General features: G+C 41.3%; 1 protein-coding gene across 4 annotated transcripts in view; it reads right to left on the bottom strand.

The window, feature by feature from the left end:
* Positions 1-22,211, bottom strand: part of PFKFB4 (6-phosphofructo-2-kinase/fructose-2,6-biphosphatase 4) — an 86,952-nt gene that overhangs the window by 19,868 nt on the left and 44,873 nt on the right. For 2 of the 4 annotated variants that reach the window (XM_070738621.1, XM_070738620.1), the window contains exons 2-7: positions 5,187-5,303; positions 4,131-4,227; positions 3,673-3,739; positions 2,945-3,019; positions 1,991-2,047; positions 688-809 (exon numbers count right to left, since the gene is read on the bottom strand). In XM_070738621.1, coding sequence (XP_070594722.1) covers positions 688-809; positions 1,991-2,047; positions 2,945-3,019; positions 3,673-3,739; positions 4,131-4,227; positions 5,187-5,303 — 535 coding nt within the window. Of the gene's footprint in view, positions 1-687; positions 810-1,990; positions 2,048-2,944; positions 3,020-3,672; positions 3,740-4,130; positions 4,228-5,186; positions 5,304-15,509; positions 15,873-22,211 lie in introns of those variants that run through there. The other 2 variants (XM_070738618.1, XM_070738619.1) reach the window with 2 other exon arrangements.

Here is a 22,211-nt window from a genome sequence, read left to right as displayed (position 1 = left end):
TTCCTCATTCAAGATCTCAAGCAAAGCATAAACATCAACAATTAAGTAATAAAATTTGTCAGGAGTACAAATATCTCATAGTAAAGGACCACAGTGTTCTTGTTGATTTTGCTACCCAGGACTGACAAGCACACGTCCCTGTGCTTTATTTATGACCAAGGGTGAGTTCTAATTACCTTCACCACCAGTTCGCATTGCGATGTTTTGCTTTGGGCAAAGGAATAAAGGTAAGTACAAATCCAGGGGCAAGCAGGTAGCAGGCCCTTTTTCAAGCAGCACCAGCAGGGGGAAAAACCCTTCGGAACAGTAAAAAAAAATCAGAAAAAAATCCAAATAAAAGATAGTGGTGCCCATGAACCAGCACTGACCAAACCACACACCACTGTGATGTCACCAGCGGGTTGCTACTGATTTGGGCAATCAGGTTTGAACTGGGAGGAACCCACCTCTGTTTTTGACCTGCTTTATCTCACAACTCTGTCTCTGCCTTCTAATACTAAAAGCATTTCTGCTTATTCTCATCACTATCCCATTTTTTTAAAAAAAAATCCTTTCTTATCATCTCTCTCACATTAATTTATATATTTCATCTAAGATGTGTTCCCCTAAAACTTATTATAGTTAAATGGATAAAACCTTAAGGTACCATATTATTATTATTTAATTAAAATTGAAATAGTCACTTACTTGTCTAGATTTTCATCCAACGTCTCATATGAATTCTTGTAACACTCAATTCTTTTCATAAAGTCCTCTGTAGCTTCATCACTAGCACAGTCAACATAATCAGGACTGCCTAATTTCACTTGCTAGGAAATCACAGAACAAAGAAATATCTAAATGTTATAGAAGAAATCAGTTAGGTGTATAATGCTTTCCTATATTCTGTGTTATAAATAGAAAAAACTAAATTTAAAAGAGAGACCTAACTTATACTTCAACAATTTAGGGGAAATGTACAAATTAAATATCAGCAGAAAAAATAATGTGGGTGGTAAACTATGATCATAATTTACCCTCCACATTATTACATTATTAACAAAAGTCTGACACTTTTGTTAATTCTTTTCATTTCCATAGCCTTAATTTAATATATTATGTTCTATATTGTATTGTCCACATATCATATATGTATACATATTTGATTTATTTAAACTAAATTTTTGTATCAGTGATCTGTAGATGCCATACATTATATAAATAAATAAATTTATATAGTTTGGTGATTGAGAAATAATATTCCCATACTCCTCCAAGGCTTGTTCTGCAATTCTATGGTTAGTTTGTCTTTTGCATTTCTTGAAAGGAGGTACAGTTCACTGGTTTAAAAAAATGTATTTTGCAAGCCAGTTTCCAAAAATTCAATCCCTAGTGAATGCAAGAATGCTTGGGAAGAAAACCTGGAAAGTTCAGCCAGTCAGGACAAGGTTTGTAGATTATTTTTTAAACTGTAATTCACAGTTTAAAAACAAACCTTAATGGGAAATCAATACAGAAGGGAAATACCGTATTTTTCAAAATTATAAGTATAAGATGCACCTTTTTCCTCCCTAAAAGAGGCTGAAAATTTGGGTGCATCTTATACTCGGAATGTAGCTTTTTCGAAGCTTTTTTTCCTAACCATACCTAGTTGCTTATGATCTTCCCGGCTTCCTACTCCCTCTGAAGGTTTTTTCTAGCCCTAAGTCTTTGCAGGTTTGTTTTCATTTCTACTCCCTCTGAAAAAGGCTTTTTCAGCCCTAACCAGGGGATAAAATAATGTGCTGAAGCTGATCAGACTAAGGATGCTAGCCAGATTAATACCTGATAAGTAGATTCTTTTCCTCCCCAAAAATATACTCCAAAAAATATGGTATGTTACAGTATATATAACATTTAAAAGTTTTTTTACTTGAATATGGCAGAAAGTGAAGCCGCTAGGCCAGATTCAGTGGTTCTGGGAAGTAAACTGAGCACAAACATTTTAACATAAACAGAAGTTACAACTCACCACAATATTTGCAGCAATAACCTCAGGATCAACGCATACTGACTCCACAAAAAAAGTCTGTAAGCCAAACAGGAAGAACATTGATGTTGGAACTTTACACAATATTTTTCACTTTCTAAAAAAATGCAAAGTAGGCGTCGACTTACTCAAACGTAAAATAGAGTGGCTGTACAATAAAACAAATTGTAGTTCTTGTTTAATATCCACAATTGGAATCAGCTAGCTGATTGTTAAGCAAAGTAGTCAATAAATAAAACAACAACTTTGCTTATGATCTGACTTCAGCATAGTTCAAAACTAATCATACGAACTTGTTTTAGTATAATTATTATAATGTAATTGTAGTATGTTACACATCCGCTGGTCTTTTTCTGAACTAATTCTTGTAGTATGGGTTTAATGAAGACATTTGGAATCTAGGCATTCTGGATTTACAGTTTATGCCACACAGAAAGGAAATGTCTCTTTCTCTACTACTTCTGCTCTTTCTACTTCTGACCCCTAGAGTAATATTTAAATAGGATAAAGGTACTTTAATTGTCATGCAACAGAAATTATTTTGAAGAAAATTCCATACACTGTATCCTTCTAGAGGAGTAAATCAATGAAACATGGCTATCTCTCTTATTCCCTGTCAAAAATACATGAAATTAACAAGACAATTAATGGTGCATGCCTGCTGTCTTAAAAGTGAGCATTTCTAATCACAACAGCATCTTCTTTCATATTAACTAGCAACAAAAACTATTGTTAATAGTTACTGTTAATCGTAGTATTAAAATTACAGAATAAATTATAAGCATAATTTACCAGAAAATTGAGGTGGGTTTTTTTTTACAGCTAATACTTTTTATCTGCAGTTATACTCAGTTTCTTTGCAATCAGTCTATTATTTAGAACAAACATTTTGGATATCCTATGACTAAATAATTTTAGCATCTTTACTCAACTAACCTTAAATCCATTTTCTTCACCGAACTTATATATGGTGTCTCTACGTTCCCTTGTAGTATTTGTAGCATCAAAAACCTAGATGAAACAATACATGAGTCAATGGTACATCAGTGGAAAAATATATATCTTTTAATAATATTTCATGTATCATTAATAAAATGTAACAGCTTTGTCATAAATATTTTAGCAACTACTGTATGGTTATCCATAGTATATAGGTACATACACCTTCCATATGTATACTAATGGCAATCAGAACAAATAGCACAATTAAATGTGTATTTGCTGACATATTAATTTTCCCAAACATGGCTGCCACAAATATTTGGAAGTGTTATCATGAATAAAATGACAGATTAGATCTGTTCAATACAACTATATCCTAACTGGATATAACTATATTCTACATAACACAATTTTGCTATGAATGTGCTATAAGATACAAAAACAGAATTGTTACCTCACATGGTCTCAAGATTCATGAAATTCCTCATCTCAAACTAAGATTATACACAAAAACTACAAATAAAATAGATATGACGTTCTGCCTATTTTATGTCATTCTGTTCCCATATATTTCTAAAATTTTCAAAAACAAAATTTAGAAGCTTATGGAATTTGAAAGCCACCACTTCAAAACCCTGGGAAAAACTGTCTCTAGTATTTCCTTCCAACTCTGTTGTTGTTGTTGTTGTTATTTGTTTAGCAATGCACCATAGAACACTTACTGCCACATGCCCGTTTTCTTCACAAAGATATCGCTGGACATCATTTAGTGCTGCTAAGGCACACTTTCTTAAAAAGAAGAGACAACACCCTGGTTATACCCCTGACAAGACTTTGTAGTTACAAGTACACAGGGCTATTTCTGGCATTATTAAAAGACTGTACACAAAACAGGACTCAACCTTATATGCAAAAGCACTTAAAGGACACGGTTCAGGGATGCTAGAGCAAATTGCGTGCTTCCTCTATTTCACAGGTTATGGAAAATAAAATTAAAACAACGACTACAGGAAGAAAACGTAAGATTGAACCATGCATCTCTCAAAACAGCTATCCTACTTTCCCAACTTGGTAGAAACAACCAACAGGATCAGCTGTTTTCTAATTCACTAACATCAATGTAACTTTAGATCAAAACAGCAACATGATGCCAACAAAAAGTGGCACATGACCAACTTACTTTCGGATTTTCAGGGCTTCTTTATTGTCTGGCAAGAAGAATTCAAAAGACTTGTATGTTTTTACCAAATCTCGACGGTACTGACCAACATTAAACTCTGTGTAGAAAAGTCAAGGAGGAAAATTAAGTTTTAAATTTTCTTCTATAGTTTACATTTATAGGATAAGTACATTTATAGGATAAGATGTACAGACACATCTTAGCGCTGCCACTAATTAAAGTGTAAGTTATTTCAAGTAGAAACATAGAAACCAAAACGTAGTAGCCAAAACACTTATATACATTATCATGTTGAAAGTCTATGGAGATTCTCAGTCATCTAGGTCATGATTGTCCCAAAGGTGCTTTTTCAAGAGCTGAATAAACTTCTTGGATAAGAATCAAAACATCTTCAAAGAAAACCAGAAAGTTCAGTTGTCTCTTGAAAAAGAACCTTTGGAGTATAAGCTTGAAACAAGATCACTTTACAATTATACCCTAAATATTGTTTATGTATAGGAAGCTGTGAATGGCCCTACTTTTCCCCCCCAGTTCTTCTCAGGTCAATTTTTTTCCTGTGAAGCTTTTAGCTAACTCTTACAATGCCTTACAGCTTAAATCTGTGATATCTAGGTACATAGAACTGAAAACAAACTATATTAGCTTCCTTTTCTATTTGCTTCCATTTTTCTTTCCTTATTTTTAATTGAAAACTCTTCAGCACATAGAACCAACTTTTTAAAAATTGGTTAAGCATGGTACTAGTGACATTTTTGGATAAAAAATAACAGTAATAACGCCTTTAGCCAATAATTTATTTTACCTTAGTTAACCAAACATCAATATCTATCTATCCTGAATCTTTAGATTCTGCCACTTAGGTCATTGGGTATGAGTACTCCAAGGTCTTTGACAGAGTGAGGGTCATCTACAAGTTCATTACCTCCAAATATATATATTTAGCATTCTGATTATGTATGCATGCGTGTATGTATGATTCTGTATTCTGTATGTATGTATGTATGGGAACTATTCTTACCTAAATTTTGGTTAAATCCCTGTTGTGATAGCACTCACCTTTTGTAGGCACTCCAATCCAATTTAAGTAGCGGGTCAATTTTTTTGATATGTACGTTTTTCCTCTTGCTGGAAGGCCAACCATTACAATCAGGGTAGGACAGTTTGTCATGCATACTGTAAAAAAAATGGTACAGTTAGTGTTCATGAAAAACAAGAGTATCAGTCATAGATCTGAAGACTAAATTAGGAAATAGTTGCATCTTTTTATGGGAATAATAGCACTCCAGGTAGAGCCCAGAGCCTGAAGAGCCCAAATCACTAGGTCCACAAATACTTTTACAGTTATTCTGAAATCAACTTCAGAAACCCATTCACAAGTTTCATCTATTCCTGAAGTACTGCATCCCCTTGAATTTTTTTTCCAGAATCAAGAAGTTCCCTGAAACGGGCTCCAGCATAAGTCCGAAAGCTCGGAAGACAAAACCTCTGGTCCCAGTGACTGACCCAGATTGGATCCTGCAAGATTAACCTTGGACATATTCAGCTTCATTTTTTTTTCAGTTAGTCAAGACAGCTGTGATATATAATTTACTTCCTGCCAAATACTCTTTATCCCTGCCAATTACTCTTATGCATTGTACCTGAAAAAGAATCTTTGAAAGATTCATGCAGTCACAAAAAGTCAGACATGACTTAGCGACTGAACAACAACAAAAATGGCAGAAGTAAAACTCACTTGAGGATTGATTAAGATAGTTATCCATATAAATATTTTCAATAAATAAAAAATAATATGCTTATGAAATATATATTGTATGTATGACTGGTTTTTAAAATAAGGGTTTTTAGCTTCTTTAGTATTGGATTGTCGCACATTGTTTTTATTACTGTTGTTAGCCGCCCCGAGTCTACGGAGAGGGGCGGCATACAAATCCAATAAAATGAAAAATGAAATGAAATATTCTACATTTATTACCACAGTAATTATTACTCTTGTTTTGTAAAAATAAAAAAGGCAATATTATTCCTAAAGTCAGTTATTCCCCAAAAACTAATGTAAAAATTTAAGAACACTGCAAATCAGACAGTGTCTCAGCCCATTCATTTGCTGATGTTCATAACAAGTGGAAAAAAGTTAACTGGAAAACACTTTTTATTAGCCCAAACTTTGAGACATCAGCTTTTTAAAGAAATCTGGTGGCATATTACAACCAGAAATTATCTGGTTTGTACAAGTTTGCTTGTACTTCATTGGTGGATTCACTTTCTTTAATTTTCACCATTTCTAAGATGGCTTATGGACAGAGGAAATGAAAGGGGCAGAATGGAAAAATAAAAAATATAATTTCTATCATGATTCACCAATAGTGTATTAATGTCACTGGCATAGAAGGAACTGCTTTGTTTTTTCTAATGCATATGTGAAACAGTTACAGCTCCCCCATTAAAGCACTAATCTTACATGGTTTATCTTTAATAACGCTATGACACTTCTACTGCATTTTTCAGAAAAGGATTCAAATGTATAAACACTATAAAAATAAGTAGTAATGTTTCTATATACAATATGGATCAACTTATGACCACGAGGCTACATTTAGCCCCATATCTAATTGACCCTCATCAAAATATGTTCCCTGACAAAGGAACCTGGAACAAAGTAAAAAAAAAAAAGATCTCAAAAAAGATGGGGAAGATAAATGCACCCTCAAAAGAGGAGCTATGTATTTGTGGCTTAGATCCACCTACTACTAAGATGCCTCCAAAGAGTATCCAAAAGACAAAAATTTCTAATTACCGTAATCTAAAACAAGAAAAATACGTAAACACTAAAACACACATTAAAATACCACATAAATCCCTGCATTATATAAACTCATCTTACATAACAATCAGAACCTTCTTCCCCTTCCAGCACAGACAAACTAATGCTGATAAATATTTTATTAAACTCTTTACAAATTAATCTAACTTTACTATGATTTTTTTATGCAGTGGGATTTCCTTCTTTTTCCTTTCTCTTCAGATCCTCTTCAAAATGATGCACCAAACCTCTGAAGATTTTGAGAAAATCAGTTCTTCCTCCTGATTCCAATGGCCAGTCTACCAGCAGACGGAATTAATCATTTCTACTATAATGCAATGTAAAACTACCAAGCACATTTTGTGCCATTCTTTCTTTCAATGGTGTCAAGTTAGAACTAAAAATACAGATGGCCATCAAGTGTCAGTAAAAAGATTTCTCACGTTTCTGGTATTTAGTAACTGCGTGTGTGTGTGTGTGTGGATGGGTGCATAGTGTGTAAGCAGGAAGCCCTACACCACTTCAGACAAATGGTTATCAACATTTTCTTTAAAACTTCCAGGGTTGAAGCATTTACAACTTCTGGAGGCAAACTGTTCCACGGATAAATTGTTCTAACTGTTCTAAGTTACTTCTCTCCTTGATTAGTTTCCACCCATTGTTTCTTATTCTACCCTCAGGTGCTTTGCAGAATAGTCTGACTCCCTCTTCTTTGTGGTAGCCCTTGAGATATTGGAACAGTGCTATCATGTCTTCCCTGGTCCTTCTTTTCATTAAACTAGACATACCTAATTCATGCAACCGTTTTTTATAGCCTCCAGTCCCTTAATCATCTTTGTTGCTCTTCTCTGCACTCTTTCTACAGTCTCAACAACCTTTTTACATCGTGGCCACCAAAACTGAATGCAGTATATTCCAAGTGTGGCCTTACCAAGGCCTTATAAAGTGGTATTAACACTTCACATGATTGTGATTCCATCCCTCTGTTAATGCAGCCTAGAACTCTGTTGGCTTTTTTCGCAGCTGCTGCACACTACTGGCTCATGGTTGTCCACTAGGACTCCAAGATATCTCTCACAGTTACTACTATTGAGCAAGGTACAATAGACTGCATACCTGTGCATTTTGTTTTTATTGCCTAAATGTGGAACCTTACTTTTTTTACCACTGAATTTTATTTTGTTAGATAGTGCCCAATGTTCAGGTCTGTCAAGATCTTTCTGTACCTTGAGTCTATCTTCTAGAGTGTTGGCTATTCCTGCCAGTTTGGTGTCATCTGCAAATTTGATGAGTTCCCCATATATATATATATATGATGGGACCGTTTTCTGCCTCATGTATCCCAGCGGCCGGTCATGTCCCACAGAGTTGCCCTTCTCCAGGTCTTGTCAGGTAGACAATATCATTTGGCAAGACCTAGGTGAAGAGTCTTCTCTTTGGGGCCCCTGGCCCTCTGGAACCAGCTCCCCCCAGAGATTCTTACTGCCCCCACCCTCCCCACCTTCTGTAAGAACCTAAAGAACCTAACCGGCTTGGGGCTGCTAAGTCCAACATCTAGCCCCCTAGTCAACAAATTGAATTTATGTCTGATTGTTTGAATGTGAGTGATTGGTTTTTAAGATAATGGGGTTTTATTGTGTTTTAAATTTATATTTCTACATATTGTATATTACTTTGTTGTGAGCCGACCTGAGTCTGAGGAATAGGGCGGCATACAAACACACAAACAGAGAGAGAGAGAGGGTGTGTGTGTGAGAGAGAGAGAGAGAGAGCATCACACATGTGGTAGCCATATTTAACCACTTAGTTAAGAAACTGGAAATCATTAGGCAACACTGGTTTTTGAGTAATTTATCACTAGCAATAAAATCATGCATTTAGAAAATCCAAAAGAGCAATTGCAAGAAAAGCACTGATAAATGCACTAGTTTTGAGATGCATATAACACAGAGAGAGAGAGAGAGGGAAAGGGAGAGAGAGAGAGAGAGAGAGAGAGAGAGAGAGAGAGAGAGAGAGAGAGAGAGAGAGAGAGAGAGAAGGTCACAGAAGTGAGTATACTTCTCACATTTTGTAAATATTTAAGTCTATATTTTCATGTGACAGCACTGGAGAAATGACACTTAGCTATAATGTAAAGTAGTGAGTATACAGCTTGCATAACAGTGTAAATGTGATGTCCCCTCAAAATAACCAACACACTTGCTGCGATCTCTTCAGGACGAAAAGCCTGCTCACTGAATCTACATACAAGGGAAGTCACATTTGATCAAAGGAAATATTTCTTCATTTGGTTAAGGCAATACAGGTAAATTCGCAAAGCTTCCAAGAGACCGAACAGGTATGTGAAACATGAAGCCAACAATGTCTGATTGATGACTTTGATATTTTCTCCTGACATAGTAAGCAGCATTCCTTAAATACTAGCTGCAGGGAACCTACAGCAATTATTGCTCTCTATAGATGCTTGTAAGTATCTCAAATACATACAGTTGGTCAGTGGGTAAGAAAGAATGAGAGGCCAGATGGGACTATAGCCTAATCCAAGCAGGGCTTTTTTGTTTTTCTGTTTTGTACACTGACAATGTGCTTAAAATAAATAGGACACCGCTTTTCCAAACTTCTTATTTTTATACCATATGTAGCCTTTGTACCTCAACTCAACTGAGTGGTTCCTCTTATCATGCTGTTTCTAAGTTATGATAGCAACGTAGACAAATTAATATCCAGTGTATAAAAACAAAGCGATTATCTTTTAAAGAAATGCTTGCAAAGTGTTCTAAGATTAATCTCATACAAATTAATGCTCTGCTCCCTCTGAAATTTGCTTTCCATAAGATAGATAGGCATGGTTTCCTCCCCCCCCCCCTATTTATATATATAAAAACATTTCACATATATATATATATATATATATATATATATATATATATATATATATACACATACATACACACACACACACACACACACACACACACATATACATACATACATACATACATACATACATACATATATTTCTTCCCGTGTAGGATTTCCTGGCAACGTTTCGACGAGGTCCCACTCATCATCTTCAGGCTGGTGCTTCTCTCCTTGTTCTAGGGCGAACACAGTGAGATCTGAGCTGCCTTCCTTCTATAAATACTGGTGGCAGCTCAGGTCTCACTGTGTTCGCCCTAGAACAAGGACAGAAGCACCAGCCTGAAGATGACGAGTGGGACCTCGTCGAAACGTCGCCAGAAATTTCTAAATCCTACATGGGAAGAAACCCGAATACAGTGATCCCCCGTTTATTGCGTCCCCAACCATTGCGAACAGGGTACTTCGCTATTTTTCAACCCGGAAGTCAAAATACCATCTACGCATGCGTGCCCGTGGGCACGCATGCGTAGATGGCAACCGGGAGATCAGCTGCTGGGCGGCTTCCCTGAGTCTTCCCCCTCTTGCTGGCGTCAGCGAGGAGTTTCCCCACCGCCCACGCAAACTCCTCGCTGCCGCCCGCCCTTCACCCGCCCACGCCGTTCATTCTCGGCGCTTTCGAGCTGAGTCCGGGAGCAAATTCGCTCCCGGACTCAGCTCGAAAGCGGCGAGAATGAACGGCGTGGACAGGCCGTTCCTTGCCGTTCGTTCTCGGCGCTTTCGAGCTGAGTCCGGGAGCGAATTCGCTCCCGGACTCAGCTCGAAAGCGCCGAGAGCCAGCGCCCCCCGGACCCCCAACCTGGGTTTGGGGGGCTGCTAGGAAGCCCTCCATGCCGGCGGCAAACAGCCGCGCCGCCCCCAATCTTCGGCTCCTCGCTAGCGCTGTGGGAGTAAAAACACCATCTGCACATGCGCAGATGGTGTTTTTACTTCCGCAGCGCTACTCCGCGAAAACCCGCTCGTTGCGGGGGGTCCTGGAACGGAACCCTCGCAACGAGCGGGGGATCACTGTATACCAAGACCGTCATACCTGTACCCGTGAAAATCTACATAATCTACTTCATAATAATCAGCATGTCAATCCTTCTAATAATTATGATTTTAGAAATTTGATATTTGGAAATCAGCCTTAAACAAAACACTTCATAAAAATCTCCATGTCATTCCTTCTAATAATCATGATTACACCAACCAATCAGATCACTGAAACATAATCACCCAATCTATTTGCTACATTCAAAACAAATCTCCACCCCCACACTATATACTAGGAAGAAATGACAGTTGCTAACATTCCATTTTACAACAACACAAAGATTGGAACTTTAGCCTGATGATGGTGAATGTGATTTCACCGAAACGTCGCATAGACATGCAAAATATTACACAGGGCAAAACCCGAACTCAGAACAATCTACATATATATATATATATATATATATATATATATATATATATATATATATATATATATACACACGCGCACACACACGCGCGCGCGCACACACACACAAAAGTACATTTACATTTATATACACACACACACACACACACACATTTTGCTTCAGAATCCTTGACTCAAAAAGAGAAGGGCCAAGGTTAATAGTCCAACAGGATCTTCCAGAGCCCCACCTTTTGTGTTAACAAAGTCTTGCTTTAAGTGGTGAGAGAGATAACAGGAATATGAAGCAAGAAAGGGAGCGCCAGTTTGGAAGGTTTCTGTGAGAAACAGACAAATAGCCTATTGGATTATCAGAGTCCACAGATCTCAGAAAGATAGCAGGCAAGTTTTAGATGGAAAGATTTCAAAGTGTATCAGAACTATTTGAGCTGTTGCTGTGAAATGTGACTTTGCAAAGTACATAGTTTTGAAATATATTAGGAGTCAGAACATTGACACTGTGAGAAATAGGGAACTGAAAGCAGCTGAAGGATAGAGATCTGAGATGTACATGGATATATGTGGAGACTGTAGGGAGCAAGTTGTGAAATGCATGTATAAAAAGAATGTCTTGGGATGAGTTCCCCCAGCTGCCAGAAGCACTTTGTGGGCCTCCCAAACCCTCTGCACACCTGTTTTTCGCAAAAATGGGATGCAAGGCAGGATTTTGGGTTGGGGGCAAAAATGGTTATATTCAGTATATAAGATGCACCAACATTTTCACCCTCTTTTGGGGAGGAGGAAGGTGTGTCTTATACACCATAAAAATATGGTATATGTGTAACAAAAACAATATTTTTTATTTATTTGTTCAAATTTCTATGCTGCCTATTTCTATAATTAAGACATACTTAAAAGCATGATAAAAAAAGATTTATGGTACCTAGGTATATTGTGAACATACTAAATCACCCAGAAACTATTTTTTTATTGTTTTTTCCCCTGAGACGTGCTTTTGAGAAAGGCAGTCATTTTGAATACATGGGGAAAAAACCATTACATAATTTTCAATTATTTTTAAATATTAATGTGCATCTATGTCATTTATAGTGTACATTTACTGCATGTAAAGCAGATGCCACAGCAGGATACATAAATAGGTCAACTTGTCATACATGATACTATATTCAGCTCATCCATCTAAACTCCAGAGCAACTAACAGGAAATTTTAACACATCTATTATTCCTGCTGCTGGACTTTCCCCACCATTGAATCAAAACTGAATGGCCTTTGGGATGCTGAATGATTTTTAAATTTTATTTTACTAGATTAATAAATTCTGGAACACATCATTTTCTCCCACATTGGAAAGGTAGTATTATGATTTGTGCTCAAAACAATCCAACATCAAATAAAGCATTATAAATGTAATCATCATTAAATATTCTGTACAAATAAAATATTAAGGTCTATCAAAAATATGTGATCTACTTACTAGCCATCTTCTTTTCAGACCTGCACTAGTTATTTCTCTAATGCAGGGGTTCCCAATTGGGGTTGTTTGCACCCCCTGGGGGGTGCAAGACTATATTCCAGGGCCTGCGAAAACTTGGATTTAGAAGTTTCAAAATTATAGTGTATAGTGTATATAGCAATGTATAATTATATGCATATGATTATTTACTTTTGTAAGGGGTACAAGAATATATCAGAAGCATTCTAGGGGTTGTGGGGTATAGGAATGATTGGAAACCCCTGCTCTAATGGTAAACTCTAGTTTGTTCCTGTGTCATGAAACTATAGTTTAAAATCCAAATAACATTCAGAGTTTTATAGCTAAGTGCCGGGTGATATTAATTCAAATTATTTAGAAGTATGACTGCTTCTAACTTAATGCATAGTAAAAAAAGAAAAGAAAAAATAATTAATGTTAATTTCTATTTGTGATTTTTTTTGGGGGGGGGAGGCATTGTGAAACTAAATAAATCTATAATTGTTATCTGACAGAATATTATCTAAGTAGAGGGCAATTCAAAGCTACAGCCATGCCTATACAAACATACAGACTGCATAATACTTCACCTTTGGATGCCACATAGCTTTTAGATCCCGAATGAGGTAACTATGGGGCAAAACTTTTTTATTTATTTAATTGAATTGGAATGCTGCCCACTCCCGAAGGACTCAGGGTGGCATCTTACTACTGGTAAAGAATTATCCGAAAAAAATACTAATTTTTCTTTAGAAGTTTTTCAATATTCTGTGTCTGGTACGGTACAAAACTCAAAGCAGGAGGCTGGTCATGGATTTAATCGTTTTACAAAGAAGAGAACTACCAAGCCAAAACTCAAAACCCCTAACAGCTACATGCATAGCCATTCATATGTAAACTCACTCAGCACAAAACCACCACATTTATTTTTGACACACGATGACATCTTTTTATCAGCACAGAACACATTGAAATATGCTTTCAGGTATTGATTCAACCAGCTACATCCTATATTGACAATTCAGATGCAAATGGAAACATTACCTTGTATACAGGATCTAAAGGCTGTCTATAAACATCAATACATATTCCTTACCATAATTAAAGTATACATATTCAGCTGCAAGAGCTCTTAATTGAAACACTGTTCCTGCTCAACTCTATATTTCCTCCAGCTCTTCCTACTGCATGGACATAGAGCAGTAGACCAAAAGCCAACTTTTATCTTATTTGAGATTAGAGTCCATATAAGGTCTCCATATCTTTTCTATCCTTGTTTCCCAACCTTGGCAACTTGAAGATATTTGGACTTCAACTCCCAGAATCCACTGGCTGGGGAATTCTGGGAGTTGAAGTCCAGATATCTTCAAGTTGCCAAGGTTGGGAAACACTGTTTTCTATTATCTTCCTAGGCTGCACAACCTTCATTCTGCCATCAAAAAAGGATTTATCTCTGCTATTACAAATCACATCTTGTAAAAAGACACATTCAGTCTCTGACTTCCCAATACAGGTAGGTTATCCAATGAGTGCCACATCTTCAGATGTTGTTCCAGATCTTCGTTTTTACTTGTTTTTAAGTGAATGAATCATAAGTCTATTTGAACAAACAAGCAGCTTTCTCTACAATTTATTTATTTCTCTTCTACTTTTCCCGTATATAATTTAAAAATGCATTGTTTCTCCCTTTCTGCCCAATATTTTCTAGAAGCACCTTTACCAATGTTATCATATTCCATGCACATTCAGAACCACATTCTACTTAGTACTATCTGAACATATCTGAACTAGGAACATGATTAATATGCAAAGGTTAGCAGTATTAAGTACAAACCCAGGTAAATTGTTCTCAACCTGAGAGATTACACTAGTTCATTTTGTAAGTTTCCCCAAATCTTAACTTGAAGTCTCATAAATTCAGTTAGGTGAAGGTTTCGCTGTTATTTAATATTAATAATACATTTGTCATCCAAGAAACTGTATGCATCGGCAAATGAATCACTAAATGAACAGTCATACTAGTAATTATGATATTTATTTATTTATTTAAATTTCTATGCTGCCCAACTCCCTAGGGACTCAGGGAGGCTCACAAGTCATTATAAAACTGCTGTTAAAAATGAAATTATTTGCATATCAACATACATTTTACTACCCACCTGGGTTTTTTATTATCATTACTTCATTGGAAAGATACCTTGTGTGTGAGAAAAAAACATACATGTACTGTATTGCAGCAGTGACTAAGTACAAAAGGAAAGAGCTGGAAATTCATCAATATCATTGCAATCGTCAGTGGGTGAGATGTCAAGAAACCACCTGTGGTTCTTTCAAATTGGCTTTTGCAACTCTTCAGTGTTGCGCAATGGCATTTTAAAGATGCCTCGCATACCATGCCATACCTGAGCTATTCTCATAAAAGTAGCAGGTGCTGCAAAATCATTAGGCCACCACCAAAAGGGGCACCCAGGGTCCTCACTTCCTAGCTGTCTCCTTTTCCAAATCCAACGGGAATTCTCCGTGTCTTACAAGAGGCTTTGACAGCAAGGAGGAAAGCAACTCCCTCTCAATCAACGCGGCACCGGCATGTCTTTCATGGGTGCGTGTGCGTGTGTGTGTGGGAATGACCGCCAGGCCTCCGCTTCCAAGCCCTGCTTCCATATACTTCACCCAACATCCGCACCGGGGTGCTGCAACTCCAGCGCCCTGACTCTCCTATCCGCCGCCCACCCCCCTCCTTCTCCATCTCAGCTCACATCAAGTCTTCGACCCCGCCACTCACCGCCGCGTTGAGCGCTATGGTTCGCCGGGAGCCCATTGCTGTAGGGCACCCAGATCTTCTGCAAGGGGTTTTGCGTGAGCTCTCGAGCCGGCGAAGACGCCATTCCCGCCTACGGGGCCGAGGGAGCTCTGCCGCTGCAGCCCCGTCTGCTACGACAGCAAAGCGCGAACGTCCAAGAAGGCGCGCCTTTGCCTGCCTGCCTGCCAGCTAGCCGGCTTGTGCCCGGTCTCCCTCGGCGACTGGCAGGGGCTGGCAAGGCCACCGCGGGGGGCGGGGTCTGCAGCCAAGCCCCGCCTCCTCAGGCCAGCGCGCGCGGGGAGAACAGGTTGCGGAGCTCGAGGCTGACGCGGACTCGGCCGCCCCGCCTTCGCTGCGCGCTTCGTTGAGACAAAGGAGAGCCGCGCGAGTGGCGTGAGCGGGACAGACGGGGGGGGGGGGGAGCCGGAGGGGGGGGGAGCTGAGGCTTTGTTGGCCCCGCCAGCTGGGGTAGCAAAACGATGTGCTTCAGAGGCAGGTTTCTGCTTTATGAAGGCAAAAAGACGCCACCTTTGCGGATATGCTCTGAAGTGAAGCCTCCAGGTGTTTTAACTCCATTGACGTGCAGGTTAAGAGCTGATCAAAACCAGTAAACTCTCATCTTACAAACTAACAATACGTCACACGGTTTCCTAAACTACATCTTATCTACATGTCCCTTAACATCGTAAGAAAATGGATACAATTTTTTGTTTCATAAAAACAAAAACAGCCTTGATGATTCCAATTTTTTTTTTCTTAAAAAGGCTATGTTGATTTAAAAAACCTTTCAGGTGCAGCAGTAATTAAGTCCCTACTGTTTCTTTTTTATTCTCTAAGACAAGATTTCCATATATTCTTCAATACATTTAGGGCAGCTGATTCAAAATGAAAGGTGGAAATAGGCGTTGATTGCTTACCTGAACGCCTCTTCTCGTACGGTGAGCGGGTACAGCAGTCACATGGGTTGCTCACGTCCAATCCGATGGAACTGAGCCTAGTATTAAAAAAGCTTGCCGGATCCGCCCCTTCCCCAGAATTCGCGAATCCATAGACTAGGCTCAGTTGTGAAGCTCTGTAGTGTTCAACTCTCATTGTTAGAGGAAGAAAGGTATAGAAAGGTAAAAGAAGACACATACAAGGGCGGGAAGTGACTGCTGTACCCGCTCACCGTACGAGAAGAGGCGTTCAGGTAAGCAATCAACGCCTATTCTCCGTACTGAAGGAGCGGGTCCAGCAGTCACATGGGACATACCCAATAGATGGTCCCTAGGGTGGGATTAGATTGCTATCGTGTGAGATAACGGATTGGAGTACCCTTCTGCCGAAGGCAGCGTCCGCTGAAGCGTAAGAATCAATCTTGTAGTGCCTGATGAAGGAATTTGGCGAGGCCCAAGTGGCTGCTTTGCAGACCTCCTCCAACGGGGCTTGAGTCGCCCAAGCGGCCGAGGTGGCCGCGCTCCTGGTGGAATGCGCTGTGATGTTCCTTGGAACGGAGAGGGAGGCCGACTCATAGGCCTTAGATATAGTCCCTCTGATCCAACGGCCCAGTACTGTTGAAGACACTTTGGCCCCCATGACTCTGGGATGATAGGCTACAAAAAGAGCTTCTGACCTTCGAAAGGGTCCTGTGCGTTGGATATATATTCTCAGCGCTCTGATGAGATCCAGGGTGTGCCATCTAATTGCCAAGGGATGGTCTCGTTGGAGGCAGAAGGAAGGTAGGACAATATCCTGAGATCTGTGGAACATGGAACTGACCTTGGGTAAGAAGGTGGGGTCCAGTCGCAAAACTACCTTGTCCTGATGGAATTGACAAAGGTCCTGCCTGATTGAGAGGGCAGCCAGCTCCGAAATGCGTCGGGCAGAGGTAATAGCCACCAGGAAAGCTACCTTAAAGGATAGGTACCTGAGGGATGCCGATTTTAGGGGTTCGTATGGAGCCTGCGTGAGGGAATGGAGAACCCGTGGCAAATCCCAGGATGGATACCTGTGGACCTTGGAAGGTCTGAGGTTGGCTATGCCCTTGAGGAATTCCTGAACTTCAGGGAAGGATCGGAGAGGCTGTCTGCGGGGGCCCCCCAGGACAGATGAAATGGCTGCCAGATGACGCCGGAGGGTGCTGGTGGAAAGCCCTTTATGGAAGCCTTGCATAAGGAAGGAAATAATTCTGTGTATGGGGATGCACAGAGGGGAGAAACCTTCCTGTAGACACCACTGGTGAAACTTGGACCACGTGTGGTCATAGATTCGATTGGTCGAGCCCCTTCTGGCCTTTAAGATGACCTCCACTGACTCGGGGTCATGGCCACGCAGTTCTAAATCTCTCCTGATAACAGCCAGGCGGTGAGGTGGAACCACTCCGGGTCTGGATGGAAAGAGGCCCCCTGCCGCAGCATATCCCCCGAAACGGGGAGTCGCCAAGGGTCCTGGACGGACAGCTGTTGGAGATCCGCGAACCAGGGCCGGCGGGGCCAATGAGGGGCGATTAAGATTACTCGGGCCCTCTCGGTGAGGACCTTGTGAATCACGTCCGGGAGGATTGGAATTGGAGGAAATGCGTAGAGTAGGCCTGGAGGCCATGGACTCCGGAGGGCATTGATTGCTTCCGCTCCCGGGGATGGAAATCTGGCATAGAAGCGAGGGAGTTGGGCGTTCGCATTGGTCGCGAAGAGATCCAGGACTGGTAGGCCGAATCTGAGGGTGATTTGATGGAACAGGTCTTGATGGAGGTTCCACTCTCCTGGGTCTATCGTTGCTCGGGATAGCCAATCCGCCTGGACGTTGAGGCTCCCGGAGATGTGATCGGCTAGGAGCGACTGGAGATGTTTTTCCGCCCAAAGGCCCAACTTGAGGGCCTCCCTCATGAGAGCCTTGGATCTCGTGCCCCCCTGTCTGCAGATATGGCTTTTTGTGGCAATGTTGTCGGTGAGAATGAGAACGTGCCGGTTGGGAATGCGAGGAGAGAAATGCTTCAGCGCCAGGGAAACGGCTCTTAACTCTAGCCAATTGATTGGCCTGGAAGCTTCCTCCGGGGACCACGTGCCCTGGGCTATCATCCCCTGGGCGTGGGCGCCCCATCCCGATAGACTGGCATCTGTGGTGATGACAAATTGATCCGGGCACCTGAACGGGGATCCTTTGTCCATGGCCGGAGACTTCCACCACTTGAAGGATCTGCGAACACTCAGTGGGATGACAATGCGTCGATTTGAGTTGCTGTGCCCCGATCTCTGAAAAGGTAACAGGAGCCACTGGAGTTCCCTAGCATGAAGGCGAGCCCAGGGAATGATGCCTATGCATGACACCATCTTCCCCAAAAGGGAAGATAGAGTGACTATGGATACTGAAGAGTTAGATAAAATCTTAGAAATTAACTCCACTATACTGAGTTTTCTCTCGGGAGAGAGAAACACCTGGGAGGATTCTGAATCAATAATGGATCCCAGGTGAGCAATGGATGTGGAAGGTTGGAGATGACTTTTATCAAAATTGATGGAAAATCCATGGTCCTGAAGGACTGACATGGTAACAGAAAGGTCTGTTTTCACTTTCTCTAGGGAGTTCCCATGAATCAAAATATCATCAAGATAACATAAAATGTGAGTGGGAAACGCCCGGATATAGGCCGCCAGGGACCCCAAGAGTTTTGTAAAGACCCGAGGGGCCGAGGAGAGGCCAAAAGGCATCGCCCTATACTGGAAATGCCTGCCTTGAAAAGAAAAACGTAAAAATTTTCTGTGGCATTTGGCTATAGGAATGTGAAGGTAGGCCTCAGTGAGGTCCAAGGAAGACATGAAATCTCCCGAGTGGATGGCGGCCAAAATAGAAGGCAAGGAGTGCATCTTAAACTTCCTATATTTGATGAATAGGTTTAGTTTCTTTAAATCCAAAATAGCTCTCCAACCTCCGGAGGACTTAGGAACCATAAATAAAATGGAGTAAAAACCTAGGCCCCTCTGATCGGAAGGGACCGGTTGAATGGCTCTGATGGACAATAGATGAGAAATGGCCTCCTCCATACGGTTACAATCAGAGGATGACCTGGGAGAAGGGCAGGAAATAAAACGTCTTGGGGGAGGAGAAACAAATTCTAAAAGAAGACCTGTTTGAACAGTGTCAATGACCCAAGGGTCTTTGGAGGTGAAACGCCAATTAGAGGCGAAATGAGCTAGGCGACCCCCTATGGGAATAGAGGAAAGGTTACCATCTAGGTTTCTTTGAAGCCCTGTTAGATGAAGCTCCCCTTTGGAAGCGAAACCCTCTACCCCTGGAGTTCCTACCTTGGGAACGAAAGCGGGGGGAATACTGACCTGGAGACCTCTGATAGGACGCCGCTTGGTCTTGCTGGCGCCCTGGGCGACGAAAGGACTGCGTTTTGGTAGCCTTTTTAGTGGTTGGACCCAAAACTTTCTTCTTGTCCGTGGTTTCCGTGAGGAGTGGATCCAGAAGATCACCGAAGAGCAGGTCGCGCTTCAAGGGGCCCTGGGATAACTGCCACTTTTGGCGAACTCCCGCTTGCCAAGGGCGAATCCAAAGGAGTCTTCTTGCCGTTGTAGAAGCTGCAATAGACTTAGCAGAAAATCTAGTAGATTGCAAAGTGGCATCAGCCACGTACTGGGCAGCTGCAAAGACCTTGTTGAAGTCTTGTTGACCTCTCAAGTCATCGGGAGGAATATGCTGTTGCAGTTGGCGAAGCCACAGCAGCATGGCTCTGGAAAAAAAGGAAGCCGCTGCAGAACTTTTAATGGCCCAGGAATCAGAGGTGAATCCCCTTTTGAGCATTTGCTCAATGCGCTTGTCCTCTGGGCGGAGGACTTCCTCCGCCTCTCCTGGCACAGCCGCTGCCGAGTGAAGAATCTTGACAGGTTCATCCGGTTTAGGAAAGGATAGAAGTTCCTCATAGGAAGAGGAAAGTTTGTACAACTTTCTGTCCTTGGTGGAGGGATTAAGGCCAGAGGCTGGAAATTCCCACTGTTTGAGTAAGGCATCTTTAAACAATTTAGGCATAGGAATTACCTCGTTATCCTCCTGTTCCTCTGTGAAGTAAGGTAAATTCTCCTCCGGGGGATCAGTGGAAGTGGAGGCTTGTTTCTCCTGGGCCGCTAATCCCGTAGAAATTCTAGCTTTGAGGAGAAGAGATTTGAATAATTGAGAGGGGAAAATAGTAACTGGAGGGGGAACCTTTATTTGGGATTCCTCATCATCAGATAATCCCTGGAAAGGGTCCTCATCATCCTCCATCTCCTCGTATTCATCCTGGGAGGAATCTGAATCATCCTGAATAGGAGCTCTGACCGCTGGGGAAGAACCCAAGGGGCGGGAGGGACGAGAAGGAGGAAGAGGTAGAGGAAGCGCATTGATGGTGGAGAGTTTGGCATCAATGGCTTTGGACAACACAGCAAAAATAGACTGGAACTCAGGAGGTAAATTGGAAATATCAGCAGAAAAGGCAGAAGAATCCCTAAAGGCCTGGGAGGATCCTGGCTGGGGGGAATCTTCAATAATATCTGGTTCCTCTGGACCTATGCCCCATAGGTTAGGTTGGGGTCTGTCTAGGTTTGGCTCATCCAGAGATAACACAGGGACCCCAGAAGGAGGCAGGCTAGAGGCCTCTGGGGGGTCTTGACTACTGATTACTTGGGCCTGCACTTTCAAACGTTTTGCTGATTTGTCATGAATTTTTTGTAGGGCTAGGTCCCTTCTCTTCTCGGCCCTGGTGACCTTGGTCGGGGGGCGGGCCCCTGGAGAAGAGGAGGAAGAGGCCTGGGGGATGCTAGTAATCTCATCGCCAGTAGGCCTGGCCTCTCTGGGACCTTTAGTTGTGCCTCTCTTGGGAAAAGAAGCCATAGTCTGACAATTAACAGAAGACAAGGCTGAGCCAATAATTAAATAATAAGGAGAAGAATTTCAAGGACTTCCCAAGAGGAATGGATCCTGCTTCGAGGCCTCGAAGCTGCTGAAGAGTGAGGACAATCTGGGCAAACCCAGAGTTCGTGCCCCCAAATCCAGCGGGGCCAGCCTCCCTAAACTTAATAATTAAGTAAACCAAGGCACTCTGGTTGGAGGCTTAGCCGGTGGAGAATTTAGCCTGGGACCCCCAAGGCCCGCTCCGGGATCCACGCGGTGGACTGAGGCCTACGCGGCTGGCAGGAGGCCAACACGAGAGGCCTAGATTTAAAAAAGGGCGCGAAGGCCTTCGCGCCGAAAAGATCGCTCCGTAGAATTTCTTAAGGGAAAAGCGATCGACTAAGTCCAGGAGACTGGAAGGCGTCTCACTCCGCAGGAGGTATTTTTTTTTTAAGCCCTTAAATATATTTATACGATAAATAATCAATAATGAAATCGATAAATACTTGCACCAGGACCTCCGGGCCAAGGGATTAGAAGAATCCACTAGCGGCCGCAGGAATCGTAACCGGCAAAACCGCCGGGGGAAAACGAAACCGCAACTTCTCCTAAGGGACAAACCGAGCCGCTTTTTTACTTTTTTCCTTTAAACGGCTGGCGCAATGGTGCAAGTAATAAATAAAGACAATAATCTTACTATTTTTTGAAGGAAAGATCGAAGGGAAGGTGTTAGAATGTTGAACGAGCTATCACAATACAACCGCAGGATATGCGAACTGAGCGAATTCTGGGGAAGGGGCGGATCCGGCAAGCTTTTTTAATACTAGGCTCAGTTCC

The sequence above is a fragment of the Erythrolamprus reginae genome, chromosome 2, assembly GCF_031021105.1.
Source record: "Erythrolamprus reginae isolate rEryReg1 chromosome 2, rEryReg1.hap1, whole genome shotgun sequence".
Taxonomy (NCBI): domain Eukaryota; kingdom Metazoa; phylum Chordata; class Lepidosauria; order Squamata; family Dipsadidae; genus Erythrolamprus; species Erythrolamprus reginae.
This window is presented reverse-complemented; position numbering and strand designations above follow the sequence as displayed.